This window comes from Cantharellus anzutake, assembly GCF_015039405.1.
Source record: "Cantharellus anzutake strain C23 chromosome Unknown EI90scaffold_1, whole genome shotgun sequence".
Taxonomy (NCBI): domain Eukaryota; kingdom Fungi; phylum Basidiomycota; class Agaricomycetes; order Cantharellales; family Hydnaceae; genus Cantharellus; species Cantharellus anzutake.
The window spans coordinates 2,176,607-2,203,878 of NW_024066951.1; the positions used below are offsets into that span (position 1 = coordinate 2,176,607).

The 27,272-nt window shown below is 49.4% G+C and overlaps 11 protein-coding genes across 11 annotated transcripts; 6 read left to right on the forward strand and 5 right to left on the reverse strand.

Annotated features, from left to right (window-relative positions):
- Positions 1-2,266: 2,266 nt before the first annotated feature.
- On the forward strand, positions 2,267-4,906 carry EI90DRAFT_2987431 (uncharacterized protein). Its single transcript, XM_039056013.1, has 4 exons — positions 2,267-2,425; positions 2,540-3,774; positions 3,838-4,269; positions 4,326-4,906. Exons 1-4 carry the CDS (start codon positions 2,375-2,377, stop codon positions 4,582-4,584), a joined length of 1,977 nt encoding a protein of 658 aa, XP_038924013.1. The 5' UTR covers positions 2,267-2,374; the 3' UTR covers positions 4,585-4,906.
- A 253-nt stretch (positions 4,907-5,159) lies between these two features.
- EI90DRAFT_2900891 (uncharacterized protein) lies at positions 5,160-7,332 on the reverse strand (the record flags this gene model as incomplete). Its single annotated transcript, XM_039054051.1, has 4 exons — positions 5,160-5,723; positions 6,622-6,795; positions 6,970-7,096; positions 7,145-7,332. The coding sequence occupies 4 exons, from the start codon at positions 7,330-7,332 to the stop codon at positions 5,160-5,162; spliced, it is 1,053 nt and encodes a 350-aa protein (XP_038924014.1).
- A 332-nt stretch (positions 7,333-7,664) lies between these two features.
- Positions 7,665-9,586, reverse strand: EI90DRAFT_3028368 (RNA pol II accessory factor, Cdc73 family-domain-containing protein). The gene is made up of 9 exons (XM_039058053.1): positions 9,039-9,586; positions 8,771-8,976; positions 8,610-8,715; positions 8,525-8,551; positions 8,378-8,465; positions 8,132-8,323; positions 7,986-8,074; positions 7,853-7,929; positions 7,665-7,802 (listed from the first exon to the last, which is right to left on the reverse strand). The coding sequence occupies exons 1-9, from the start codon at positions 9,421-9,423 to the stop codon at positions 7,701-7,703; spliced, it is 1,272 nt and encodes a 423-aa protein (XP_038924015.1). The 5' UTR covers positions 9,424-9,586; the 3' UTR covers positions 7,665-7,700.
- Positions 9,421-10,154, reverse strand: EI90DRAFT_3028370 (uncharacterized protein). The gene is made up of 2 exons (XM_039058054.1): positions 9,670-10,154; positions 9,421-9,620 (listed from the first exon to the last, which is right to left on the reverse strand). The coding sequence occupies exons 1-2, from the start codon at positions 10,064-10,066 to the stop codon at positions 9,574-9,576; spliced, it is 444 nt and encodes a 147-aa protein (XP_038924016.1). The 5' UTR covers positions 10,067-10,154; the 3' UTR covers positions 9,421-9,573.
- On the forward strand, positions 10,155-11,410 carry EI90DRAFT_3028371 (uncharacterized protein). The gene is made up of 4 exons (XM_039058055.1): positions 10,155-10,414; positions 10,474-10,585; positions 10,653-10,854; positions 10,915-11,410. The coding sequence occupies exons 1-4, from the start codon at positions 10,170-10,172 to the stop codon at positions 11,232-11,234; spliced, it is 879 nt and encodes a 292-aa protein (XP_038924017.1). The 5' UTR covers positions 10,155-10,169; the 3' UTR covers positions 11,235-11,410.
- On the reverse strand, positions 10,971-13,587 carry EI90DRAFT_3284587 (histone acetyltransferases subunit 3-domain-containing protein; the record flags this gene model as incomplete). The annotated part of the gene is made up of 8 exons (XM_039066931.1): positions 10,971-11,524; positions 11,578-11,940; positions 11,991-12,458; positions 12,511-12,594; positions 12,649-12,932; positions 12,990-13,087; positions 13,140-13,218; positions 13,278-13,587. 8 exons carry the CDS (start codon positions 13,585-13,587, stop codon positions 11,366-11,368), a joined length of 1,845 nt encoding a protein of 614 aa, XP_038924018.1. The 3' UTR covers positions 10,971-11,365.
- EI90DRAFT_2964039 (Mg transporter) lies at positions 13,359-15,803 on the forward strand. The gene is made up of 9 exons (XM_039055475.1): positions 13,359-13,991; positions 14,048-14,116; positions 14,169-14,231; positions 14,296-14,340; positions 14,398-14,681; positions 14,740-14,852; positions 14,913-15,227; positions 15,283-15,515; positions 15,573-15,803. The coding sequence occupies exons 1-9, from the start codon at positions 13,755-13,757 to the stop codon at positions 15,759-15,761; spliced, it is 1,548 nt and encodes a 515-aa protein (XP_038924019.1). The 5' UTR covers positions 13,359-13,754; the 3' UTR covers positions 15,762-15,803.
- Positions 15,804-16,562: 759 nt separating this feature from the next.
- On the forward strand, positions 16,563-18,574 carry EI90DRAFT_49727 (uncharacterized protein). The gene is made up of 7 exons (XM_039067697.1): positions 16,563-16,854; positions 16,915-16,933; positions 16,992-17,496; positions 17,553-17,678; positions 17,812-17,881; positions 17,941-18,251; positions 18,301-18,574. Exons 1-7 carry the CDS (start codon positions 16,812-16,814, stop codon positions 18,484-18,486), a joined length of 1,260 nt encoding a protein of 419 aa, XP_038924020.1. The 5' UTR covers positions 16,563-16,811; the 3' UTR covers positions 18,487-18,574.
- An 898-nt stretch (positions 18,575-19,472) lies between these two features.
- On the forward strand, positions 19,473-20,565 carry EI90DRAFT_3010933 (uncharacterized protein; the record flags this gene model as incomplete). Its single annotated transcript, XM_039056424.1, has 3 exons — positions 19,473-19,637; positions 19,701-20,130; positions 20,183-20,565. 3 exons carry the CDS (start codon positions 19,473-19,475, stop codon positions 20,563-20,565), a joined length of 978 nt encoding a protein of 325 aa, XP_038924021.1.
- Positions 20,566-20,850: 285 nt separating this feature from the next.
- EI90DRAFT_3028387 (glycoside hydrolase family 63 protein) lies at positions 20,851-24,262 on the reverse strand. Its single transcript, XM_039058056.1, has 18 exons — positions 23,988-24,262; positions 23,727-23,924; positions 23,590-23,675; positions 23,460-23,532; positions 23,288-23,404; positions 23,150-23,234; positions 23,023-23,111; positions 22,659-22,971; positions 22,556-22,606; positions 22,411-22,501; positions 22,191-22,362; positions 21,895-22,155; positions 21,717-21,773; positions 21,417-21,664; positions 21,260-21,349; positions 21,106-21,208; positions 21,032-21,052; positions 20,851-20,965 (listed from the first exon to the last, which is right to left on the reverse strand). Exons 1-17 carry the CDS (start codon positions 24,196-24,198, stop codon positions 21,033-21,035), a joined length of 2,265 nt encoding a protein of 754 aa, XP_038924022.1. The 5' UTR covers positions 24,199-24,262; the 3' UTR covers positions 20,851-20,965; position 21,032.
- A 619-nt stretch (positions 24,263-24,881) lies between these two features.
- Positions 24,882-26,957, forward strand: EI90DRAFT_3028391 (Metallo-dependent phosphatase-like protein). The gene is made up of 7 exons (XM_039058057.1): positions 24,882-25,417; positions 25,477-25,498; positions 25,567-25,626; positions 25,679-25,804; positions 25,859-25,916; positions 25,983-26,019; positions 26,077-26,957. Exons 1-7 carry the CDS (start codon positions 25,056-25,058, stop codon positions 26,657-26,659), a joined length of 1,248 nt encoding a protein of 415 aa, XP_038924023.1. The 5' UTR covers positions 24,882-25,055; the 3' UTR covers positions 26,660-26,957.
- Positions 26,958-27,272: the final 315 nt, after the last annotated feature.

Below are 27,272 nucleotides of genomic sequence, written 5' to 3' on the forward strand. Positions count from 1 at the left end.
GTAAATCCCCTATCATCCCCACACGGGGCGAGTGCACCGCTCGGCCCCTCGTGTGTTTGCAGACTCAGTTGAGCCCGTGAAGGCTAGGCTTCCACTCAGGGTGACCTTTCGAGGATTAACGGGAAGACGTGCCTTTTTGTTTCGTTGCAAAGAACGGTGAGTTCAAGCTGCCCATGAGTCTCCTCAGTCCAGCCACCGCCGCTGGATGAAACCAGCTCCTCAGCCGCCTCCAAGGGTTCTTCATTACCTTTTCCCATCGCATCATCGCACCCAGAGTCGCTATGAACTTGTTTTGCTGATCATGGTTTCATTATCGACTGCCTAATTCTACTCCATGATCAATCTTTTTTGGCAAAAATCTCCTGGCCACGCCTCAAATGGACGACCCACGTTCGCGTGTGCACCCTTTCAATGACGTCGTCTTATGAACCAACTCGGTCAATGGTTCTGCTACTCCGCACCCCACGGACCACCCGCGCGCGGTTACGATATTGATGAACTCAAGGGGGTCTTTCGCATCTTGCACGCTTTCCGTCCTAGGTCCAAATTACACCAACACGAAGTACAGCACCCGGTACAACTACAGATCTTCCGATAAGGAGCCCACAGTATATCGTTTTCTAGAAGCCACACAGACGCGCACAACACAAAAACCCAAGAAAAAAAAGACTGAAGTATGCCACACATTCTCCAAACGCCACCCGTTTCCACTGTGGACCACTCTTCACCTCCATCGCCTTCGGGCGCTTCAGTAACGTCTCCCCGTTTCCCACCTACCTCCACATTCCTTCCGCCGCACCCAACTTCAGCCCCCACTTCATCCACTTCAATGACCGCTACTCTTACTCCTACTCTCACCCCCACCCCCACCCCTACACCAGCACACACACACGAGGACACGTTTCTTGGCTCATCTTCTTCCGTTTTCTCTCATAACGAGCGCTCGCTACCAATACGACGCTCGAGGCCTAAGATGCAATTTGAAGATCCATCGGCAACCAATTCTTTTTCGATGGCTCCCTCTGCTTCGTCCGGGGATGACACAAAAAGTGTCGTAGAAGCTGATAGCAACAAGACAGAATGTGTTACTCCTGTCTCGCCGGGGGAGACGCCGCTTCCGGAAACGAAGATCAGCGGAAACCGTATCCTTGACATTTCACTTTCGGCATCGGCTCACTCGAGGGATGCTGGAACGGGACGCGGTAGCATGAGTGCTGGTTTGGATTCTGACACGTCAGATTCAAGTTCTGACTCACATCCTAATGATATCTCATCACTTTCTACGAATGATGATGCGACGGGTGGGAACGCGCTTGGCGAGGGAGCAAGCCCAAGCCTTCTTGCCCGTGATTTGGGAACAGTCCGAGGACTTGCTGTTGGTGGTACGGTTGATGTTGGTGAGAGACCAGCGACGAAAAAAGGGCCATTAGCCCGTGCCAGAATGAAAGGATTGAAGATTAACTTGGATGGTTTGGCGGCTCATTCGACGATGGAGGAGGTTCACGATGAGTCCACCCAAGTAGAACATCGAACAGCAATCAAATTTCCAACGGCGGACACTTTATGCCTGAAAGAGATGAAGGAAGTTTTGATGAGGAAGTCTTCCCCTCCTTCCAACTCGGGCTCTTTTCTGGCTCCTTCCCCTCCTTTATCCAAGTATAGTCGTTCTCACTCCTCACATCAATTGATGCAGTCGCCGTCTTCGTCTTCGAACAGGCGAGAATATGTCTACCCCCCAAATGTACCACAATACGTTCGCAAAAAGTCTGGAGAGCCCGTCAAGCCGTCGTTGAAACCATTGCGGTCTTCTATGTTCGCTTCCTCTACCCCTAGTGTGGAAGAAACGAGGAAAGACGGCGAAAGGGAGGCCAAGATACCCATAGGAAAGCTGGGTGGGCTCAGGGTCAATTTGGACCTCCTGCCTCCTGGACTGCCGAGCTCACGTTCCGAACCCACCACGCCGATTGGTTCAAGCAAGAGCGTCCATTTCGACGTACATCTTGAGCATGTAAAGCTCTTCTTGGCAGAACAGAAACCACTTGCTGTCTCTCGCGATGGTAGCCCTACCGAGGCATCTGAGGGTCCTTCGGAGGACTATTTTGCCTCTGACAGAAGCGGGAATACACCGATCAATGGGCCGTCTGGAAATAACTTGGAGGAACAAGAACGACGAGACGCAGCTGTGAGGAAGAGTTTGGACATCCTTCCTCTTAATATGCCCGGCGTCCCTGCGTTGACATATCTTAGCGAGTGTGGGGGCCATGAGCATGTTAAGTTGGAGAGTCTGATACTTTCGGAGGATGCGAGAGCTATAAGGGGGTTGGTGCTCGTGAGGAACTTGAGTTATAGGAAGTGGATCGTTGCACGGTTTACGATGGATCGGTGGCAGACGACGAGTGAGGTTAGTGCAAGACATCTGGAGAGCGTGCCGGATATTGTGCGGACCAGCCTGGTGTCCTCTTCGCCTTCCTCTATATCCTCTTTTACTCACAAGTGCCTCGCGGGGGGTTCTGCAGCGGATAAAGAAACAGGGGATAAGAGCACGGTAGTGAAAACGGACCCTTTTGCCTATGACCGCTTCGAGTTTTTCATACGCTTGGCGGATTTCATGGGCAGGATATGGGACAGGACCCTCCATTTATGCGTGCGCTACTCTGCTGAAGGTTATGGAGAGATGTGGGATAACAATGGCGGACGGAATTACACGGTTGTGTTTAAGCGCAAGCCGTTCAGCCAAATACGCGAGTTTGGAAGGGATGAGAAGGCTGGGGCAGCGGTGCTTAGGGGGGTTTCTGCGATGGACGATGATGATGATGACGACGACGACGAAGATGGCATCGGTGCACGAATGAAGGTCGCTGCGCTTAAAAAGACGCTGGAGAAGGTGATGCCTTCTAATGGGTCTTCTTTGGGTGTGACAGGCATGGGAACACCCTCGAGTGGCGCACGGGCAGCTCCTGCGCCTGTTGATCAGCCGAATCAGAGTGGTTCGTTCCATCAGTCTGGCCCACCGGCTTTCGTTAATAGCCGATCGGCTCACGACGTCCTCCTTCGGCTTGGAAAACAGCATTCGCCCACCCAGTCGCCTGTTCTACCACCTTCTCCAAGTCCTAGGCGCATGTTCTACATATCAGGTAACGATGTGCCTCTTTCACCTCGTCGTGCGCACAAGGAAGGATCTCTTGCGGGTCGATACGATCTTGGGTCGTCCCTCAAGAATGCTGCCACGGGGGGGCACACCCCCGAAAAATCTCCACTGGCACCGGCAAACAGCATCCCATTCCCGTCCACCGGTTCCCCGTCACGTTCCCCTGTTTCCCCACATGGAATGCCACCCGGATCATCATTCATCAATCAGAAGTTCACCTCAACCCCTGTAACGTTCTCGAGGGTTCGTTCAACTTCCAGAGGATCCCCACGCGATGCGGCCTTGCTCACCCCTGGCGGGGAAAGCGACCAGGGCACTGTGAAGTCTGGATTCTGGGCCTTGAGCCACTCACCACCTTTCCGGACGAGTTCAGATACGGACATTCCAGCGAGTTTGCATAGTAGTGGACCATCGACGCCGTTTGAGAGTCAAATAGCACATGGCAATACGGGCTCCAAGGGGAAAGGTGCGGTGGGTGATGCAGCAAATAAAGGCAATACCCAGAGGGGTTACTTTGCGCTCCCTGTCCGGGGCGGAAAGAAGATTGGAAGTAAGACGACAGTGTCGTCATCCTTGACTAAGGGGTTTCATACAGATCCGACTGAAAAGGATGCTGGCGACGCTCTGTAAGCTCCGGATTCCAATGTTCCAGTGCTGATAATTAGGTTGACATTCTCTCATTAATGTAGTGTCCCCCCTCCAACGGTTTCGAGGTTCCTCCCGATTCCTAAGGCGACTAACACAAATCATAATATGAGTTATGATGTTAGCCCCAGTATCAGTCCCCCTTTCTCTGATGCGGGCTGGTCTGGCTTCGATTCTGCGATGGATGATATTCATAGAAACACAACATCCACCGTTCCGTTCGTACCTACATCCAGCTCCACAGCCTTAAGAACCTTGAGCCCTGAGCGGCGTGATGGGCCTTCGCGCGAGAGTAGCTCGGATGACATATCCTCCGCCTCCTCGACCGTCCCCGCAACATCGTCAGACGCTTCCAATTCAACTGCGCTTTCCACTCCTTCGCCTCCGTCTCCGACAGAAACAAGCCTTACTCCTAAGGAAGATGAAATTGCGCGCAACACCAATGAAACCCAGAATCTTCACTCCATCCTCGATCAGTGAGTATCCCAATTCATCGGGTCCTCCTCACCAATCAGTTACCATGGCATTCCAGATTCTGCTTCTATACTGGGCCGGGCAGCATCGGCGGCACACGGCGTTCCCATTCCACTTCAAGTGTTGACGAATTTTTCGCACAAGGCGGACACGTGGTTCCAGAAATACCTCTACTAGACCATTCTGGTCGTACAACTCCAATCCCATACAATTCCCATTACAACATTCAACGCTCTCCGGGAGCTCATTCTCCAAATGCACGAAATAACGCCCGCTCGGCGGAATCGACCGTGCGGATGCAGCCAATTGCCGGTTGATGCTTCGGTCAGTTCGCTCCTGTTATGACAGTGATTACAGATCCCCTTCATATCCTTCCCCTTCCATCGTGCCCCATGTTTTGTATTCGTAATGTATTGATTTGTGCTACCACTACTGTAGCCAAAACCCATACACGGTTTAATAGCTCCCCTCCACGCACTGTATTTCTCGACATACACGTTGTTACTTATCAGTGCATCAGCACCAGTAGTACTTGATCTTATTCCGCGCCACTTGTTTTCTGACGTTTCCATCACCATCGATGTCTCAAGTTTGATCACACAGCCCATCAAAAACAAGTTCGAAATGGGATAATTTCTCATCATCCAAATTTGAATTGAGACGTGGCAGGCGCTGGGAATTCACACACCGCCCCCGAGCTGAGAGGTGCAAATAAGGTAGCCAATTTCGAACTGTACAGGCGGTCCCAGGACATATTTTTAAACAAGTACAACGGTTTATGCAAACATACTGGCGCAAATACATCAGCTTGTGATGCCAACTAGTTTTCCAGGCGTGAAGGAACCTTACCTGACATCAGGCAAACCCATCATGACCATTAACTGGAAATGTACTACAACTTGGATCTGACTTCTTCGATCCTTCCCTCTATGAGCTTTGTGACAGTCTGAAGGCCCTTGAGAACCCCTTCATCAGGGCCTTGGCCGGGTGCAAACTTCGTATGCGCAAAGTCGATCAAGCGTACAGTGAAGGGTGGTCCAACTTTCTTCGCCCCGTCTCCTTCTCCCTCCGCTAATTCGTCTTCGGACTCAGATTCGGACTCTACGTGAGGAATGGGAGCGGCAGCAAGCGCAGCTTCCAAAGTCTCTTCGTCTCCCTCCCAAACGATCAACACGCTTCCACCCACCATTCTCATCTCCGTTTTCTGCGCTGCAACTCCCAGCTCACGGACAAGCTCAAGAACGCCTTCCAGGACGGGTAATAACAATCTGCCGCTGACGCCGCCACTTCGGGGTGAGCTCTTCTCGCCCCCGGTCGAAGATGAATCTGCATTGAAGTTAATCGGTTCCAGGATGGGGAAAAATCGAGCGATGCCATCAGGAAGTTGGGAAGATTTGATTAATTTTCCGTATGACTTGGGGGTGACAACCGCTTGGCCTGTCGTACCATCATAAACCTGTTTTGCATCCGAGTAGAAAATAGTCAGTACTACTTTATTTGCAGCAGACGAAAGGACGACGCATATTGGTCCTGGGACCGAACGTCATAGGGTAGAAGTTCTTGATAACGACAAATCCCCATATGGATTGGCTCTTATCCAAGAAATTGGATCCGGGCGCAAATGAAAAAGCAGGGGGCATGTAAATGTCTGACGCAAAGGAAGCATATCCAAAGCAGGGAGCTATCGCAAAATGATCCATGGGGATGCATTTGTCTATGAGGATTCAAATAAACACGTAAAGATTCAGCCCAGCAACTTCCCGCCCAAGGGACGCAAGAAGTACGAAAATGTATATGCATCCAGAATCCTTTAGACCCTGAAACTGCTCATGGATCGAAAAAGGCAGAATCATCGGCACGGAATGAATTTGCCTAATAAGATAAGCGCATGACCATCCCCCTGGAGCGAATCGCACCGACTAGCCGTGCTCATGACCAGCACACAAACGCGAAAGTGACCAAATGCAACAACCGGGAGCTTCCGTAAACGGCAACCCGTCGGAACAAGTAGACGGTAGGTCGGAGACCGTAACCTCTAGATATGGACGGTGCCTGAACCAAACTGCAATTTGGACAATCATCCCATAGAACGGGTATTCCCCAGAATTCCGGAGAATGGGAGGATTGGAACATGGAAAAGACCGAGTGGTGCAGGTTTTTCCACGGAGATGACACCGGTGACTAGTCCAACCAGCGTGGCCACACGCCGAGGCCACCGTCCAGTGCAACGTTATCAAAAAATGACACTCGGATGGAATAGGGCGCATATCGAGCGAAGCGAAAGTAGATGGATACGCCCGAAGATTTAAAAGAATGATCCCATCAAGAGGGAAAGGGTGCGAGGAATTCCATACCTGGAAACCGGTGAGTCGGACGCCAGTCTCAAAGCTAGTCGTAGCCTTTGCAGTCCGCGTCATCCTCTCTATCTTCTCAGGAGATGCATCCGACTCGTACAAAACTGTGCCCAACTTTATATCTAAGATATTGGGCTTGAAAAACGGATGCGAGACATTTTCCAGGACTAGGGACTGTATAGCACCATAGAGGGTAAGTCAATGCTGGTTTTAAAAATTATCGGAGCAGCGTGGATAGAAATACAACATCCAGTACATCTAGACCGTAAAAAGCCTAGGATGCACTAGTTGCAGCCACCATAGCAACGGGGGAGGTTCCAGCCCAAAACACTCATCTTTTTTCCCTACTCCTTCGACAGGTTTCATCACTGACACGCCGTCTTCAGTTGCAGTTCCTTGGCGATCAATTTCACCTTCCAGTTTCAATGTCCCATAAAATTTTGGCGCCCATGGTGCCAGAGCTTGAAACGGGAGGCTCGCTGTCTTGAAGCCGTCGCCATTAGACTCATCATCAGAGTTAGACTCTTCGCCTGCAATGATAGCGGCTTGTGCAGCCGCCAGAGTAGTGTAGAACTCCAGTTCCTCGTGAAGGCACGGCTTAATGATTAGAGAGCCGTCTTGCGAACTGAGAACCCCTGCGTGACCTCCAACTTGAGAGGATAGCGGAATGGCACCCGAGTCCACTTCTCCCGGTTGATACTCGGAGCCCATTATATGAAGTGGGTGCCCGTGCGCTTCATGAATTTGCTCAGCGCCTGAAGATTGCAGTGAAGCCATCGAAGCACGTCAACACAACGAATCGAGCCTTCTACTCTGACAAGTCAATGGCATACGCTACGCTGGTGAGGAGATGTAAGATCTTGAGCCTCAGACTTCTAGATGGGCCCCTTATAGACGAACAGTACTAGTGCCGATTTGGTGTAGTAGGGCGGAGGCCGTGGGAACCTAGCTGGTTGACATTGCTATGGTTCGACGAACTAGCTCATTATCATAATGCACATACAGTGAATACAATGCAAACAATTTAACAATGAAATATCGTCCATATTCAGCACCGATTGTGCGAAGAAGCATTTGGATCATGTGGGAAGCCATGGTTTGTTTGCTTGGATCCAGTCGTCTATTTGCATCCAAAAGTTTGCCACTGTTGATTTGTCCAGATGTCGTCTGTTCGAATCAATCTAAACGAGGCTTATGGAGAATTCGATATTGAACGAACAGGATGACAGACCTTCAGATCAGACACATTCCAGTCACGGATGCGGGAATTTGGTGGGTCGTTTGCCCATGTGACATGAATGCCTTTCACTAGACCACGGGGCATGGCGTGAATACGATAGAAAGCGAGTCGATAGGCATCTTACCGTGATGGAAGAGCTGAGTAGGGTCAGACCACTTGTATGGTTTGAATTGCCACGCCTGGCCAGTGGTCATCACACAAACGACTCGATCCCTTTCCGGGATTAGAGAATTAATACCGTTACGGTTCACTGGACGAAGCAGACTGTACCATGCATCTGTGCCAAACTTGCCTAGGGCTTCTACGCCGTCAACAACGAAATATTTAATGGGTTTCTCAACACCCCCTTCTGGTCGGCCGGCGACGATTAGATTCTTCTTCCGGTAAATCGGCAAAACGTCATCGAGCCTGCTATTCCCTTCGGCAGCCATTCTCCGTTTCGCGTCCTCAGGTGATTCGTACCTGGCACGGGAAGCTCAGTTATTTCCCAAGAATGGTGCAACTGCGGCAACATACAGAGCGTCTTCTAAGAATTTACGAACATTATACATGGTTATTAGGGAGGTTGGACTTGATGGAATCATGATGATGGGTGCGACATTTCCTGGGGAATGGGTAAGACTGAGAGTTGAAGCTTGCCAAGGGGACCAGGAACAAACTCACGATTCTTCTTCGCGGAAGCATTCGGATCTGTTGGTGAAGTATGAAGTCAGGAGTAGTGCTACAACCCAATGGCAAAATATCCAACCCGTCTTGTTCCCAGCTGTGATATCTGTTGTAGGTGCAGGCGGTTTAGACTGTTCTTTTGCGGCTTTTATGCGATCTGCAATTAGCGTTTTCACACTCGAGAAGTCCTAGAATGAGAGAGGCGTTAAGAGCCATTCGTTTGGTTACGTGCTGCTGACGTACATGATTCTTAACGCCTCGCAAGACTGTGTTACGGTCTCGCAGCTCTACTTCGTTCGCTCGTATTCTCTTGACAGCCAGAACGTCTTTTTGGTCGATTGTGTATGGTCGCTTTTCAGCGGCCGCACCAGTTGGTCTTGAAATTGATGTCCCTGTTCCCGGCAAAGCGGATGTGGTGGCCCGCGGTGAGCCCTCAGGTGTAGTTGACTCTGTTGTTGACGCCAAGTAGGAGCTGTGACTTATGTAACTCAAGCCCCAAATCAGCACAAACCTATCGGTATCAACCTCTCGAGCTCTACAGATTTTCCCTCTAACCATTCCACAAGTAACTTGCGGTCGGTGACAGATACAAAGCCAGCCCCAGCGAGATTTTCTCGAGCCTGCTTCAAATACTCAGTAGTTGGTGCGTCCTTTGTCATCCATGCAACAATAACAGCTTGAAGGGTGAAGAAATCCTCAGGGTGGCCAACCCAGTCGCGAGTACTGGCATTGGGCTTTTGGAAGCGTGTTGCCGCTGTCTTAGGGATGTTTGTACCTGGCCCGAGAGAGATGTAAGTTGCCTGTTGCAACGTCTGGCATGACTGAGAGCTCGCATCCAAATAAACTATAGGCTGTTTTGCTTTGATAGCTTGACGCAGAACAATTAGAACGTCCATGGACCAATTGTGAGGACACAGCGGAGCCACCCGTGCCGTGTGAACTCGTCAATTACAGGGGAAAGAATCAACCAAAGCGAGAGACAGGCGCATACAGGAATAAAGATACAAAAGGGCAGTATTTGAGGGTAGATGTGGACACGTTTGAGATCATTTCCTCTTGGCTCCTCCCTTCTTCTTGGCTCTCCGACTGGCAGCTGTAGGTAATGACATAAGCACAATCCCGCACGGACGGATAGGACATACCCTTTGTTGTGGCTTTCGCAGGTTTTCCTTTCCCTCGAGCTTTCAGGGCAGCTACGTCTTCTAGCCTCTGAAGCTCTTTGGTGTCCTCTAGGTATATAGGGGGAGGCGTTAACTTATCCTTCCGTAATGCCTCTCTGTACAATTCGCTTATAACGCCGTTCACCCTTCGTATTGAGAGTTGGGCAGGATAGTAATTGATCATGGATGGCCCTCTCAGTCGGGAGCGTAGGTATTTCGCTCCTGAGCGAGTCGATGTTGGGTTAAAAGAAGTCTGGAAGATTTCACTTCGCAGTTTCTCGAGTGTCAGTTGCTTTGCGATGCGTGAAGTCCGTTTCGCAAGAATTGCTGATTGGGCGGCTGAAGGGGCAGACGCTAGGAGCGACCGCAATTGGGACATATCCTGCTCTATAACTCGCCAAGTGAAATCCTTTCACTTTTCCCTGGCAGCGCTTGTGGGTGGAAGTTCGCACGATTATAATCACACGTGATCAGCCTCCCAGATGCCTCCCGCTGTGTTAAAAATGGGAAGAAAGGAAAAGGGGAAGAATGGGAAATCTTCGGGTGCTTTATCTTCTGAATTTGTCTCTGACGACGATGTAGTGGAGGAACCAAGGTCTAGCAACAAGCCCGGGCCGTCCACTAACACCGACATGAAAGACATGAAAAAGGAAAGGAAGCGAAAATCCAAATCTCAAGCTGATGTGGCTTCTTCTCAACCGCCTGAAGACGAGCGGGTACAAAAGGGGTGAGTTTGTGCGTTTTCTCTATGTAGTTTGACAAGCCATACAATGCGTTAGATAACAGGCTTATGGACAGCAATTATACTGTTATTCGCGGTGCACTGCCGGAGGTGGATTGGGATGTAATTGGGAGTAATCCTAATATAGAGCTCATAGCCGTACGTGTACCAAGGGGGGTATGTTTTTTTTTGTCTTCTGTCCAAAACCACAACCATCTCAAGAGTCACTGGTGCCCACTCTAAGCTAGATCCCAAACAATTGGACGGGATGCATATTCCCTTCTCGATGGCCAATAAATCATCGGGGAAAACACTCTCTTTTACGACGAAGGATGTGCAATATGAATTGACTCAAGTTAAAGAGGATTCAGGAGTTGGTGCCGACGAAATGAAACATCTCGCCTGTCTTCTCCCTCGAAAAGTTAAGGGTGATCAACTGTATACGGGTATGTGCAATAGGGAACTAAAAAAAATCACCTTTGGAGTTTGACACTCAGTTCCGACAGCACCAAAACCTCTATCACGCCATTTCATTATTCGTCAAGTACCAGATGCGCTATCACCAATGAGTGCAGAAGGAAATTCTGTGTCCCCGTCCATCCAAGCATCAGAAAAGCCTGTTCAACCCACAGAATTGTTAAAGCACCAGTTCTACCCAATCGGCTCATTGGCGCCCGTAAGGAAACTCGATGGAGGAAGCCCTCCTGTGGAAGATTCGCCCCACAAGTCGAAAAAGAAGCGGAAGCATAAACATGAAGAGGAGGGACAGAGTTCATCACCTCCCAAACCCAAGAGCAAGAGGAAGCACAGGAAAAGCATCGACTAATCCAATGGCATTTCCTTCACTTTCGACTGCTTTCTGGTTTCTATGATAACGGTAGCAATTATTACAAGTACAATGGCAGTGATAATGTAATGTATAAAATACAGCTGGGTGCTAGAGTGGGGTATATGTGGTCATGAGGGGAACGGATCCACGCTGCTCTGCATAGTGTCATCCTCGTTATCGGATTCAAGTGAGAGGTTCTTAAGGTCTTCATAATTGGAGGTCAATGGAAAGCCCATGATTCGACCGGGCTGCTTTTTCTCCCACTCGATCATCGCCTTCCCGAAGACCTGATGAGTGGTGTGAATATCAGCCTCATCGAAAATGATTACAGGTGACGAACCTCCTTGAACTGGTTCCGGACTTCAATGACCTTCTGTAAAGGCTCCGGAACTTCAATTACCAAGTGTTTAGCCTTCGCGGCTTCCGCAGCGGCATCGGAATCTTTCTGGCCAGGTCCCTTTTTCTTCTTTCCTCCAGCAATGTTTCGCTGTTGGGCCTTTATTATCCGTTGATAGCCTGACGTTATCTGCTTATTCAGGTCATCTACCATCTCGACGTAATCCTGATACGCCAGCCTATCAGTTGCAACGCCAGCTAGCCGTTCTTTTCGAGCGTCATTCATCCGTTTTACGACCCGCAGCTCGGACTGGAGACGCCGCAGCTCGCCAGAAACTTCATCGTCGTAAGATTGAGAGAAATCAGGCTAAAGGAAGTGATAAGCCCATGCCAAAGGGGACCTCGTACTGATTTTACCTCATCAACCCCTATCAGACCGCAGGCCCTAAGCTCGAGTTTAAGTCTAGTTTCCATGTCGGAAAAGGAAACAGGGGCAAGCGGAATAGTAAGTGCAGACGAAGGTCCTACTCCGTGCGGCTCAGCATCAGCAGTAGGTGGAACGGGGTGCCCAGGTGTTCCCAGTAATGCACTGATGACTCGTTCGGTGAAAGGGCCGAGGGTCTTCTTCTGCATAGAGAGATCTTTGTCATTTAAAGGCTCGGGCACCGGGGGGTTTTTGCCCGCAGCCGTGAGAGGATTTAGACTCGCTGCATTGGCTAGGATCCCATTGATATGGCCACTAGTCGGGGTCAGGGGAGGCAATGATGTCCCGTCACCATGAAAAAGGGCTTGATGCTGCGCAGCAAGGAGCTGGTCCTGTTCTTCCCAGGTTTCTGAGTAGTGCCTCCCCAGAGGTGGTACCTTGAAGGATTCCGAATCGTCTGTCTACGGTCACCCTGGGCTCAATAGGAAACGTGCACAATGGCGGGAAGCTCACCTGGTAGCTAACCCACGCGACATCTTCCTCCCCCACGGGCCTCATCCAACTATCAACCTCCTTCCAGAATGGCCCAATCTGAATCTGGAGATTGAATTAAACAAACAGGACCGAAGCAAGGTGCGAGAGAAGCTCTACCGGGTTAGAAGGTTGTTTCGCCTCCGAGAAGTCATCGTTGACATCTGCCTGTTTAGACGGCGTGCTGTGCAGTAGCCCGTTCGGTCCCCATAGACCTAAACTTGGCTGTGGAGAAGCTGTAGCCGGTTTAACCAATTCCCAGTCTATACAAACGTCGGGATCCACGGGTGGTCCTGGGGGTGGTGATGGTGGCTGGGGGATTGTGAGTTGTGCGGTCTGAGGGACATGCTTCGCCTTTTTTGTTGGTCGATCAATTAAAGGTGTTCCCGATGGACTTGCTCGTCCTTGTAAAAAAATCGTTCAAGAGTAAGAAATCAAACGTTGGGGGTTTCCCTACGTACCAACATCGAAGACATCAGATTCTCCCTCATCAATGGTTCGATCACGCTCCTTGCGCTCTTCCCTCTTCCGCTTCTTCTTATTCTTTTCTTCCTGTGCACTTTCGATAATAGTATGTCAAACTGCAAAGGGAAAACTAAGAATCCACTGACTGTTTTCGAGTGGCGCCACCGGTTGTGCGCAATTTGGAATCATGAACCGCTAATGGTCCCTCCTCCAGGGAAGGTGTTTCTTCCCCCAAATAGAATAAATTGCAACATACATCCGGAAAAACCACGATGGAGACACACCGCTGGCTTCGCGCTTTATCTTGCCAATTCCCCCATCCTTTTTCGCCTTGAGTCGCTCACGTGCAATACTTTCGCGGTTTGCCTTATCTTGTTCTTTCGCTTGTTCATGTTTAGCACGCAAAGTGTACACGGTGTCCAAATCAGCTTCTGCCTTGTCAATGCGATTCTGCGTGAGTTCTCTGGCCTGTTTCAGCTCCCTGACCAGGGCTTCCAACTCCTCTGTGGATGGAACACCAGGTGCATGAAGGGCCTGGGCATTTGCCAGAAGTGACGAGCGAAAACGGGGGTGGAACCTAAATCCTACAAACATGGCTCGGCTAAGGAATGAGCGCACTGGAGCACACAAGAGTCAAGCTCAGGCGCTAACTGGCCAACGGATCATCGGAGAACGGCAAACGCCGAACCGAGGTCACACTTTTATCAACCGACGGTCACCAGGAAACATACATCGGGCTGGGAAGTCCTCCTAGACGCTGTATGCCGCCTGAAGATGATGGAGGGCCCTTGTCCCCCGCCGTTAGGCACCGCCAATCGTTTTCTGAACCCGACAGCGACAGCGAGATGGATTTCGAAGTTGGGGAGAGTGAGGGCGGGGACGTTCGACTAGCCTTATTGTCTAAGCCATTGCCTTCTACGCACAAACGCGTCCTCAGCAACTCGCTACGCAGGGAGAAGGAGAGTACTGCATCATTAGTGAAAGGAATACTAAAAGAGGTGAACATTCCTATGATGGGAGTGTATGTGCGGCTTGGACTGAGTCTTTACCTGAGGCTGCGCCTACATTATTTGCCACAGTAATTGGTATGGTGGTCACTGGAGAGCTTTTGGTGCGCATATCTGTGAGTTTTTGTTAAGCACTTTGCGAAGGACGCGATAATAAAAATATCGCAGACCTGGAGGGTTATGAGGGTTCTAGATGAATTATTCATTATGATACCGATGCTCACTAATATGGTAGGTTTGAGGGTGAGCGTTTATTGCGACAATGCCTTGTTTGACACTGTCCGGCAACAACTAGAAAGGAAATCTTGAAATGAATCTAAGTGCGAGATTGTCAACTGCGGTTTGTCGTACCCGTTTCGTCTTCATTGTCCTGGACGTATTGAGTCGTTCTTATTAGGCCAACACCGGGGAGCTTGATAATGCTCTTACACGTCAATCTTTAATATTTGGCAACCTCTCGCTACTACAGATACAGGCCATTATCATGTCAACCCTCGCAGCTCTCTTCTCATTTGCCCTGGGGAAAATCCTTCCGTCTCCGGAGGAAGGCGTGGTGCCCCTATCAGCGAACTCCACAACTATTGCCCGAGGTTTAGCGCCCGTCACGTTCCCACTCACGTGGAGGAGTGTGACACGTCCCACCAAGTTGCCCCTGCAGAAAAGCAGATCGGGCGCTAAAGAGTAATTATTGACGATAAGTTCATGCTGTAATGCTGATCGTGATCTCCCCGCTCTGCAGGTTTTTCAATGTCCTGAGCATTGCATTTGCTTCCGCGTCAGCGAGCGCCTTAATACTGGGCTCTTTCATGTGCACGGTTGTTATTCTTTGCAGAAGATTTGATCTCAATCCAGGTACGTGGAATGTGATGCGCGTCAATTGCAGTCAAGCGCCCGTGGTTAATCCCTTTACAGATAACATTTCGCCGCCCCTGGCCTCATGTTTAGGGGATCTAATAACTTTAGCTCTTCTTGGGTTCATGGCCACTGTTATAACTCTTCCGGCCTTTTCCTGGTTGCCTATCTCCGCACTAATCATCGTTTTTGTCATCGTAACTCTCATTGCGTCGGCTTATACCACACTGCGAAACACTATTTCGCGCCAACACATCTCACAGGGCTGGACCCCGCTTGTATGCGCCATGGTAGTATCTAGCGGGGCGGGTCTCGTTCTTGATAGATTCGTTACAAGATGGGAAGGCTATGGGGCGCTTGCCATAGTAATATCCGGTATGCAACGCTGCATTTCTATTGACCGCAGCAGGCCCTGATTAGGGATGCACAGGATTACCAGGTTCTATTGGATCTATCTTCGTGTCACGCTTGTCGACGGACCTCCACGCTGGACCGGCGATGATTGCGCATCCGTCAGGGAAAAAGTACATTATCACATCTATGACACTGGGTTTCGTTGGCCTGCCTGTTCTGTTTAGCTACCTCGCCTTTATGTGTGGGGCAGGATGGCTAGATGTCCCAGGGGTGTTCCTGACAGTGTATGTGGTGGTATTTTGCTTTTCTGTAGGTGTCCACAATCTCGTGACCGGCAGTCCATTCACTCATGCTCGGTGCTGCTAGACCGCTCTCTCTCTGGGACTCGCTTACTTTTTAACCCAGTTCTTATGGGCGCGGAACTTGGACCCCGATTGTTATTGCCTTCCCATCCATTCTTCCCTAATTGATTTGGCAGGACAGTGTCTCCTGGTTGTTGCATACCTTGTATCAAGCGGCCTCGGAGCAGACGTGAAATTGAAATTACCTTCATGATGTCCTTACCTCACTTAGTCAGAGCGCGATGGTATGTGTGTGACATGAATAAAATTTGGTTGCCTTTTTTGGCCGGGTTGCACAGCCGCGGGGGTGCATCTGCATCCGGCACGAATTTCACCCTGTTTTGTCATAAGGCTCACGGGCGCTTATATGTGACGAGAACTCTGGGTATTTAAACCGAACCCCTCCCCGTTCTTCCACCGAGGTGATATTTCGTTAGTACCAATACGTTAGTGTCCGCTTCCCGATCGATATCGGTCTTTCTGAGGTGCCTGCCCCTACGCGCAGAATCCAGAGGCTGTGTGGGTCGATTCGCAACGCATCGGGGCGCCCAATATGACTGGTTGGTACATAAGTTCTGCAAACGCCTTTCCTGCGTGTTCGCTCTCAACCTTCTTCCGGCTGCGCACCCTGCCAGCTCAAGTCTCATCTAGACGCACTACAACGATGCCGATGCCCGCCGCTGCTCCACCACGAGGTCACGCCTGTGCCATCTGTCGAAAGCGCAAATTGGTGAGCGCTTGTTTGGCAACATCTTGTAACCATCCTCTTTTAAGTCATTTTGTCCCAGAAATGTGATGCCGACAAACCAAGGTGCAAGCAGTGTGTTCGTGCCAACCGTGGCAATGAATGTTATTACGATGAGAATCGACCCACAAACACTCAGAAGCTTCAAGAGCAAATAAGACAGCTTGAAGAACGTTTGAGACTGTACAAGACTTTATCGGCTGATCAGGCGCCCACCAGCACAGAAGCTCGTGCACCCCAGAGCCCTACTCCCTCAACCCTCACCGTACCGACAACCACCTTCTCTCTAAGTACGAACGACTCGCATCTTCAGCAACATTTAGCGACTTCCCATCATTCAAGCTCATCAGATCAGTCTTCCAATGATCCCCACAGTTTGTACAGAGGCGATCGCAACTCAACTTGCGGAGTTTCTGCATTTACCACCATGTCTTCCGGGTCTGGACTCAGTGTTACTGGGGCAAGTGAGCTTTCCGGGCAAGTAAGAGGAATGAATTTGGGACCAGTCAGGCCAGGGTCATGGTCCCTGCGAAGTCAGGCCTCGTTGGGTCCTCGTTCATTGGCAAGTGATAACCCCCGAGCTTTCAAGAGCAGGAGTGGGATACCGATGAACTACCAGCAGGGATAGACCAACGAACAATGTGCGTCTGTCAACTCCGATAATACCTCTTAAATCTTCCCCACCGATTCCTTCTCCAGGTTGACCGTTTTCACTGGTCATCGCCACCAGGCACACTTCGAGTTTAACATTGATCGCTTCCTCCGCTCCCTTTCGCTCCCCCGAGGCTCCCCCGATCGTCCCCATCCATGCTTAATGAACGCCATATATCTCTTCGCCAGTCATTTTTCGCGGTCAAGCCACCTGTCGGTGCATGATGGTATCTTCCTAGCCCGCTCTCGGGCAGGCATTACGGCAGCTTTGCAAACGAAGGATCGTATTCTGCACGCTATTCAGGCGGCGTGCATCGTGTCCTTCTATCTTTTCTTCAAAGGGAAAGTGCTTGAAGGATACTGGATGAGCGGTGCCACATGCAGGATGGCAATCGCGTGCGGCTTGCACCAAATTAAGGCCGCTGTATCATCTGACCTTGCCGCGCCATCTACCGGAGCATCGCCTATTGTGAACACGGGAACTAAGATGATTGTGCTTCCGGAACCCAAAAATAATATTGAATTGGGAGAGCGCATTCACACGTTCTGGCAAGTAAGCACATATTGTTAATAAACCATTGTCATTGACCACTTACCGCTATGCCGTAGGTTTGGTGTGTGGATAAGTATGGTGTTTTGTCAACAGGTTTTGCACCCAGCTTGGTTGATACTCCCGACATCCCTCTTCTGAAGATCAAGACGTGCTGGCCTCCAGCGATGCGCGCCTTCATCAACGTTGGCCATTTCAATCTATTCACTTTGACGTTTATGTTTATCATCTGGTTAGGACACCGTAACACTTCTGGATATGTATTCCTTCCAATCCCTCTACGATGACTCGACATCTGTTCGACCACGTGAGAAACAGGAGTCAATATCCTCCATCCAATACAAGGTGATGGAACTTTGGGTCCGAGCAGCCAATCTCCGGCGGCAAGGTTCGTTTTATGCAACACTGCCTTGTGCTTTCCCTGTAACTGCTTGTCTCCCTATTCAGGCCCAAGTCGATCCGACTTTCCTAAGCACTTTAGAGAAATTGAGGCTGCGCTGACCCGAGTTGAACGGATGATTCCGCCGTTGAGCTACTATGAAGATGGTGATACTCCACCAACTGAATCCATGCCGATTCATACTCGAATGATTTTACCTCATGCTATGATTCACGCGACGAAGATCAATCTTCATACTACATTATCAAACCACGACAGCCGCTCCTACGATAAGGCACTAGCGGCGGCGAATGAGATCATGAATATTCTAGAGGGTATAACACATTATGATTTCAATTATTTAGAAGTTGTGCTAGCTGTAAGCGTTCTATCGACGACTCCTCGTACTCTACTGACTTTTCTTACAGGTTTGCTTTAAGCATGCATCGGAAACCTTCATGAGTCACATTGAACGGCTGCAACGGCGGAATGATCCTGACCACATTCAGGCCATTCAGACATATCAGAATCAGGCGGACGCAACTACTATGGCAATGAAACGAATCTGTCATCTATATGCTGCAACCGGTGAGCCCCACATCGCAGGCCACTGATCGAGCGGTTAATAATCAATGCATTCAGTTGTTGCTGGTTGGTCCTCGATGTAGAGCATGTAAGGATGATGCACCTGTTCTTATCCGGGACTACTACGTCGTCGTAGCTGTACCGCTATTCTCTATTTCATTTCATTCCCCTTTTTGACTAACGCCATGTTCTTGAGATACGCCGTTCATGGCCTAATTCTTTCCCCTCTGCTTTGCCTTGCACCTGCTCTCAGGCTCCGATCACAGCTCAGATTGCGCACTGCATGATTTGTGGAGACATGGATAAGAACAGCGAATGCTCCCTTCGAACCATTCTTCTCATTCATTTGTGTGCATTTTAATGCACCTCTTAACTCTCGTGACACGCGCCTCCTTTCCCTCCCCTTCCCCGCAGGACCGCCTCCTGAGTATGTAGGATGACATATATTTTTCGAATGATCCATGTTCACCTGGAATTTGCCTGGTACTAGAGCTAATCTTTCTGTCCACACATGTTTCACTATTTCATTACTGGGACAAACACTAAGCATAATCGCTGGCTTTTATCGGTGTGCCTCCCCATGCCGAAATTACCCCGATTGGTCATTCACAGCCAAGCTGTTTGCGTTAGTCGGCATCATTTTATGCAGTAGATTGCCAGCGCGGACGCCTTAACAATCCGAGTCCCTCCGGCTCTGAGCATGCCTACGAGTAGTATTCTTATATTAGCGCTCAGCCGCATGGGCCTCGGCGCTCGACCGATATTCCACACTTATCATCTCCGGCTAAGACCCTAAACTTGACCGAGGGCACCCGCGCGCTTTGTTAGTGGCTTTCAAGCGCATTAGTTATCATGTGGAGAGTGGCCGAGTCCGTATATCTCCGCTGACCAATAAGCACCTTGAAATATTATCGTTCTCGACGTTCGTCATCTATGTGCCCTTGATTTTTGGCCTGGTAGAGCTTGAACAGCTTGAGTTGTGGCAGTGCTCCGTCACAATAATTGCTTGCGACACATGAAATGGAGCAATCGCTGGGATGACTTTCCCAAGTTGGCCAGAAAATACCTCAACAAACAACTGGTCCTCAAGGATAACTCCCAAGACCTAATCCCCGCGCGACCTAAATACACCGAGCTTTCGAATCTTCCGCCTCTCTGGAAACAGGCCCGTTCACTGAAGGTATGCTGTTGCTGTCGCATCGGCATCAAGTGAGGTAGAATTATTGACATATTTTCCTCAAAGTTCAGTGGAGTCCTACCAGGCACCTCACAAAGCATTGCAAAACCCTCTTGGAGCTTCCCTATCGTTCCTGGAGCTGTCCTTGATCCCAAGCACCCATCCCTAAGGGTGGGTCCGAAAAGCTTTCCCGTCTTTAAGTCGGAGATTTTTACCCTGAAGGCGTTTCCGTACGCCGTGCTTCACCCACACAATAATGCTACTTATCCCTTCCCCCCACGCGATCCCCAAAAGTACCGTTCAACAACTTGCTTACCATTTGGATTACTCCCCCTTACTTCGAGAAAAGACACACGGAATAGTCCTGTCATACGATCGACGATGAAACGAAGGGTGCAGGAAGCGATCCGTTTGGTGGTGACTCGAGGCGCTTCAGTGGACCGGATCGGTCAGATTGTGTTTGGGAATCCCGACCCTAATGCATATGTGCTAAAAGGTATTTGTCCATTCAACGTCCCCTCTACGTTGTTGATCCTGGATATTCTTAGACTGGGTATACCTATTGTACCCTTCCATTGGGCTGTTAAGGGCGCCATGGTCCCACTTAATTTTTCAAGTGGGTTCAGCTTTGGCCCACTTGAAGAAAGTTAATCAGGAATACACTTTGGAATGGGATGGCCCACCCAAGTCTGCACCAGAACCAACGCAGCCTTCAACTCGAACTACATTCATCAACCCTGCAATAAATAAACGCGAAAGGGAATCGGATCATGAGGTCATCGCAACTACACTTCACTCTGACAGGCTTTTCCACTCGGGATACTCTGAAAGCCACCCACCCGGCAAGTCGGGCACCGTTCACCCGCGCAAACGTGTTCAACCATATAAGCCACAAGTCTTCCTGGTTGAACGGTGGCTCGAGAAGCCATAGCATCACCGTACTTTTTCCCGTCTCAACATCCACACATTAATATCCCGTGAAGTTGCATCCAATTCTCATGCTGTGTAATCTCCGATGAATAACCGCGGGAGCGCTCATCACTCCTATATTGCGACAGTACTTAGTTGACAGACAGAAATCCGTGCCAATTGATGCAGAAAGAGCTTCTGCATATTCGTCCCATCTACTTGGCGCGTAACCAGGCTGCGGTGTGGGATCATCCGTTGCTTCTGTAGTCTCCCCTCTTGTCAGCATGATGATTGACGCTCGGAGACACGCATAAATGAATTGACTCGGGCGACGACTAGTGATGGCAAACATGGAGCGCCCTTGCAGCCACATTCGGTCATTTGGCATCCTGCGATGCCCGTGCCCCGCTGATAGTAACCGACTGTGTATACAAGCCCAGTGATAATAAGTCTTAGTTTTTGCACAACCCTCGCGTGACATCGCACACCTTAGTATTTTTCCGACATAACTAGGAAAATCGTTCAGTAGTGTTCAGTATGATGGAAAGAATAACCAATTTACTTAATGTCACTAGCGAAGACCAGCCCGTGAAAGGATGGCTACGTTTGCCCTCACCCGTCAGGGCATCGTATTGCTCCCATACATATCCGGTGCGTTGGTATTCCTGACGAAATGTATATCAAATAATCAGATGATGGCCTTCATAATTCCGCACCTTGAACACATTGCTAATAATGTTCGTCCGCAGCTCGTCATAAATATCACGGGCTTGCCTTTGATATGGTCCTGGTGATGGTATATAAGTCTGGTCGTAAATAGCCATGTGAAGAGCGTCAGCATTGACAGAATTAGCTGCAATAAGATCTACATACCTTATATAGCGTGCTCAACGCAAGGTAGTTCATTTGAACCCAAATGGGTCCTCGCCAGTAGTTTTCGCCTTGACCGAACAGCGGGTGCGACTTCGATAAGCTTCGAATGCCGTAAGGAGACCATAGCTCATCTGGATCCCGGATGAGGCTCAATATTGAGCCCAAATGTGGCGAATTGGGATCCAAGAGGCCAAGAAGGAAGGGGAACAGCGATATATACCCTTTGTGGCAGACAAAATGCGACTCATCTGTAGACAGGTGATTAGATATCGCATTGAATTCACTGCGAGAGCAACGTACCGTCCTCGTCGATGCCCACGTCGCAATACATATTGTTATCCTCGCTCCAATGCAGATCTTCAATGAAAGGTTAGACATTATATTTAATATGGAAAGCGCCAGGCACACCTTCAATGTTATGCAATATAGCAGTTTCAATTTCCCTAATTCGGCCTCGTCTTCCTTCTCTCCAGCAAACTCGCTATGTCGCGCATTGTCCTAGTAAAGAATCCCATCCAGCTTATCAAATCAAGGTGTAGTTCGCCGACGTGTGGCAGAGACGCTCGTGGATAGTCATCCAACCCACTCGTCAGTACGTGAGTCTCTGACCTGCCACGCCACCTGTAGGCTTCAGTGCGCGACCGGGCCTTCCTTCCCCACTGCCGGATTTGGCCGCGCTGAGTTCGGCGGAACCAGTGATAATGTCGGCGTAAAGCGGATAAATGGAACGCAGATAACCCTTTGCGGCATCACGATCAACGAGTCTCCTGTTACCTGGCTCGAGAACCGGAACTTTCAGCACTTGTTGTCCAGTTGGGTCCATTCCAAGGTTCACATCGATTTCATCGGGGAGTGCTCGGAGACGGTCAATGTACGCAGTAACTGCCATCGTCAACGTAGGGGGGTTCGCGTAAGTTGGGTACTGTGTCTGGAACTCCGGGGGCACCTGTACTTGTTTATCAGCAATATGAGATCTTCAAAAACAGATACGGACCTTGCTTCGAGCCTCCTCTCCAAGAATTTGTTCACGACCAACCCATCCATCATCGTCAATCAAATCCACCCAGCTCTTAAGAATGTCCAGACTACGGATAATGACGACTTAAGCTTAGAATCCTGGCTAGTACCTGTTCATTCACCTGAGGTCATTGTCCCATTCGCCAATTAATTGAAGATGGAAACCTTCGTCCCTAGAGGAAGGCAATTCAAGCTATGATCGGAAGAGGCCCCCCAGGGACTTACCAGTAAAATCCCCGAGGGAAGAAGCTCCTGCTTGGAGTCGCGGTGAACAATTCACGGGGTTCGACGAGGGCGGGATGGCTGGACTTCTTCTCTCCAGTATTGAACATTTCATCATCGTCCCAGTCATGTGTGAATGACGAATCCACAATTGATGTTCCATAAAAGTATCCGATGCCCCCAAGAAGATTAGCGGTGATGGCCTTGGAGAAATCGATCAAATCCTTTGGTGTCGTCGATGGTAATGGGAACTTCTGCAGGAAACGTTCATGAAACGCATTTTTAAACCCTTTGATACCCGCGGTTAATCCATTCGCTGATAAGTATCATTAGCAACATGAACGTCGATGTTGAAGGGCACAATCACCATCCAGCTTTGTCTTCACATCTTCCGCATCGTAATAGATGTCGAATGAGAATTCCCCAACGAAAGATTCTGGATAGCAAAAAGCTTTGCTCCATCATAGACCTCGTTCGCGAAGGTCAAGACGAACGCTGGTGATGGAGGTTCCCTGTCCTTATCCTTATACTCCGACAAGATAGGCTGAGCTTCCTGAAAGATATTCCTCAAGAGAAGCTCTGAAGATGGATTCTATCGTCCCGATCACTGCCATATGAACAATCAAATGTACCTTTTGCTTTCCAAACTTGGCCTTGCTGGAGAGGCAACCCGATAAAAGACGTCTTTCCGAGCTTCCTCGAGAAACGCTCCGCGTGCAAGCCTTCTGTGACATATGTGACATCGGGACCTACGAAGTACTTCTCTTTAAAACCGGGAGCAGGATCCGTCGTGGATGGCCTTACCATCCTCAATGCGGAGTCTGAAGTCGCCCAGGTGTGAAGTACTTCCGGTAAACCGGATCACACCTTCAATACCCTAATCCCAGACAATATACATGGCCATCCCAACGTAACATGTATGGGAAATACTCACATTTCCGTCCTCTTCGTTCTCTAACTCAAGAGAGCCAAGACCATCCGATCCAACATAGAAATAAATAGCCGTTGATGAAGGCTCATCTGCAAACTATATAAGCGCTAGCATTTTGATTGAGGGTGCTGAATCCATACCTTCACGAATAGGCTTCCCTGATATGCGGGCGGCCCAGCTACCGCCAGTTTCGCCGCCAGATACCTTCAACCACTCCGTCGTAAGCTGCACATTCATTCTAGTGTCGTTTAAGACCTGGATTCCTCCTAGGCGAGGATCGTGCTCAGTCCAAGTATATCCCTCAAATCTATCGCCTTGTTCGCAAGCATGGCGCGTTTCTATGATTTGCCCAAATTTGGATATCAGAGTGTACGTGTATAAACCAAAACGCCACTTAGTACCTGATATTGCTCTATAATCTGCCAGGCTATGCCACATTAAACCCGTCATGAGCGAATTTGGCACGCGGGGTCGAAGGCCAAAGTACAGATTGGGCCGGAATGTTCCCCAAAACAGAGATGAATCTTCCCCATTGAGTTCACCTGTGGCAAAAGAGGCAGATATAACTGGGAAAAGGAGTCTCACAAACCCCAACGTGTAGTCAAATTTCATCGTCACGGACGATGCACTTTAGATGCACTTGACGTGCAACAACCGGACGAGACGTGTCAGAAACTATTGACACTGCCACTCATTCATTCACGGTCAAGTCGAAGTTTGCATCCGACCCAAGTCGCGTTACCTAGACTTTGAGTTAACCGCTGTGCGTCTATACTCCTGCGCTGTTGTGGACATACTGGACGCCACACCATCACTTTTTGAGCGGAAGTCGCGCATTGCACATCCCTGCACTTTGAGCTCACCGCTGCGCGTCTATACTTATTCTATACCTACATCCCTTGAATTTGCATCCAAGCGCCGCACGTTGTATACCTCGACTTTGAGCTACTTCTACACATCTGTTTGTAGGTCAATCAACAGCACCATTGTAAAACCACTACACCCTTTTCGACAGAATCCGTCCGATAGAAACAAACGGGTATTGGTCCCGTTCGTAAAAAATCAACTTGAACGTGGGGCACTTGGACGCAAATTTTGTGGGGAAATGTTGGCCTGAGATGATGAAGAAGCATAGTGGTGTGGCGCATACAATACATAACACTGGAGCTGCTGAAAACTCAAGTGACATAGGTATAACGCGCAGCGGTGAGCTCAAAAGTGCAGGTATGCAATGCGCGACTTTCGCTCCAAAAAGTGATGGTGTCGCGCCCGGTATGTCCGTAACAGCGTTAAAAATGCAATTGACGTAGTGGTCCAGGTGCGTGACGCTCGGCGCTTGAGTCGGATGCAAACCTGGCGTTCGGCGACCGTATTCATTGCGAAGTCCCGATGCAAAGCACAAGATTTCAAAGCAGCCCGCGCGTCTTTCTCTTTCTTCCTCTCATTGCCCTAAGATCCATTCTCTTAAGATGCAGGCAGCTATAGAATCCCTCACACACAGTATAAATTCTTTAACAATCAACGCCAAACGGGAGAGACGAGCGATGAAGCCAATGTCGCAAGGGCGCTCTGCATTCCAGGCCGACAGCGAGGCTGAACTCCATACTGCTACAGCCCACGTATACCTCGAATATGACGTGCGCTCGCCACCCCCTAAACCAAAAGCGCATGGATGGACGCGATTTATATGTTTTTCTGATACCCATAGCTCAACTGTGGAGAACGTACCTTGTGGCGATATCTTGATTCATGCTGGCGATTTAAGCTATTATGGGAAAGGCCTCGATGTCACAGTTCACTGGCTAAAGTCCCTTCCTCACCCGAACAAACTGTGAGTGCCGTTGTGCTTCGCCTGCCACAATGCGTTTCGTTGACTCACCAAGGGCCTAGCGTTATTGCAGGAAATCACGACGTATGTGCAGCTCACCCCCTAATGCAGGAATGACCTATTCAGACCACTGCTCCGTACCGTGTCTACAGGACCTTTTGGATATAGAAATGTTCAAGGGAAATAGGATGAGAGTTTATGCAGACGTCAAGGTTTGATTCTGTCGTCGCAGTCATGTTACCCCAACCTAATACACTATTGCAGGATATGGAGGCGTCTAACAGAATGCTCACGGGCCAGCAGGCGAGGCATTCAAATATACGATACCTCGAGTATGAAGCTCGGGATATCCATACTGACGGAAATGTCTGGAGAACGTTTGGAAGTCCAGTGTGTAATCTTTTAGTACTCATCTTTATAAACAGTACTGGATCAGTAGTTTAGGGAACACCCTGGTATAGTGCGGGTGCATTTCAATACGAAGGAAGACGTGAAGCAAAACGTAAGCGCCCGGGCCGAGTCACTTTTGACAACCGCAGTTGACTCATTCTTCGCCCCCTTTTCAAAGGAATAAATGACCTTATACCACATGATACCCAAATATTGTGCGTGCATCATAATTTCCGTTATTTTCCAATGCTCAATTTCCCTTGTATTCTTAGAATCACTCATGGCCCACCTCGAAATATCCTCGATGCTACAAGGCGAGGAAAGCATGCGGGCTGCAGCGCTCTCTCTCGCCGTCTCTTTTCCTATCCACCTTCAATCCCCCGCGGGCGGCAGTTCAACGAAGAAGAAATGACATGGGACTTTCTCGAACGAGATGACCCACGTACCGCAACAGCCCTCCTCCAAGCCCAGCCCACTACCCAGAGCCCAGGAAACCTCTCGACACCACGCCAACACCACCGACATACACGATCGTCCCCTTCAAAATCAACTCATGATAATGATCGAGAACTTGCCGACTGGCTCCCTCATGTTCGCCTACACGTCTTTGGTCACATTCATGAGGCTCGTGGTGCTACGATCATTTCCCGCCATCCATCGCCCATCGCCCATGCACGCAAGGGCAGGAGTTCCAAGAACAGCCAACAAATTGATGTTGCAATTAATGCCTCCACCGAATTTGAAATGGAAGTTGATGAACCCTCGAATGTATTTCTTCCTAAACCTATCGAAACCGTTTTCGTAAACGCTGCAGGAAAAACACATCCCATCATCGTCGATCTATTGCGCATTTAACTCAACCACATTGATGAATGGCTCAATTTGGCGCAGCTTCTTGTTTATTGTTCAATCTCCATCACGTTGTTCCCTACAACATCACCATGTTCATCACTGTCTTCCAAGCAAATACATAACCATTTTATGGAGGAATTTGTTTGTGGAACTTGATCTTACATATCATCCACTTCTGCCCAAGCTGCGACCCCACCGTCGATCCCCGGCGCTGACTGAAATGAGATAAGGCCCCCCTTTCACCGTCATCAGCTAGAAGAGAAGTCAATTACTCCAGGTCTTAACCCACTGCAGCGCTTGTAGGCTTGTATGAATTACATAATGTTGATAGGAGGGTCACTTAAGTAATATCTCAAAGCAAAGACATCAAAAGCTACGGCTTCATTTCACACGTACCCTGAGAAACCTCCACTTGGGCCAATATTGGAAGAGCACTGGGTACATATGTCATATCTGAGAACTCAACCGTCTGCGCTCTAGGTTGGAACGACAAAACACAGTTGCAACGGTTGCCAACCGGATGGATAGATTCACGGAAAAAGCGCAGTCAAGACATGAGCTACCAGGGTATGCTTATAGTAAGAAAAATTTGTGGTAACCACAGAAGACTATGCTG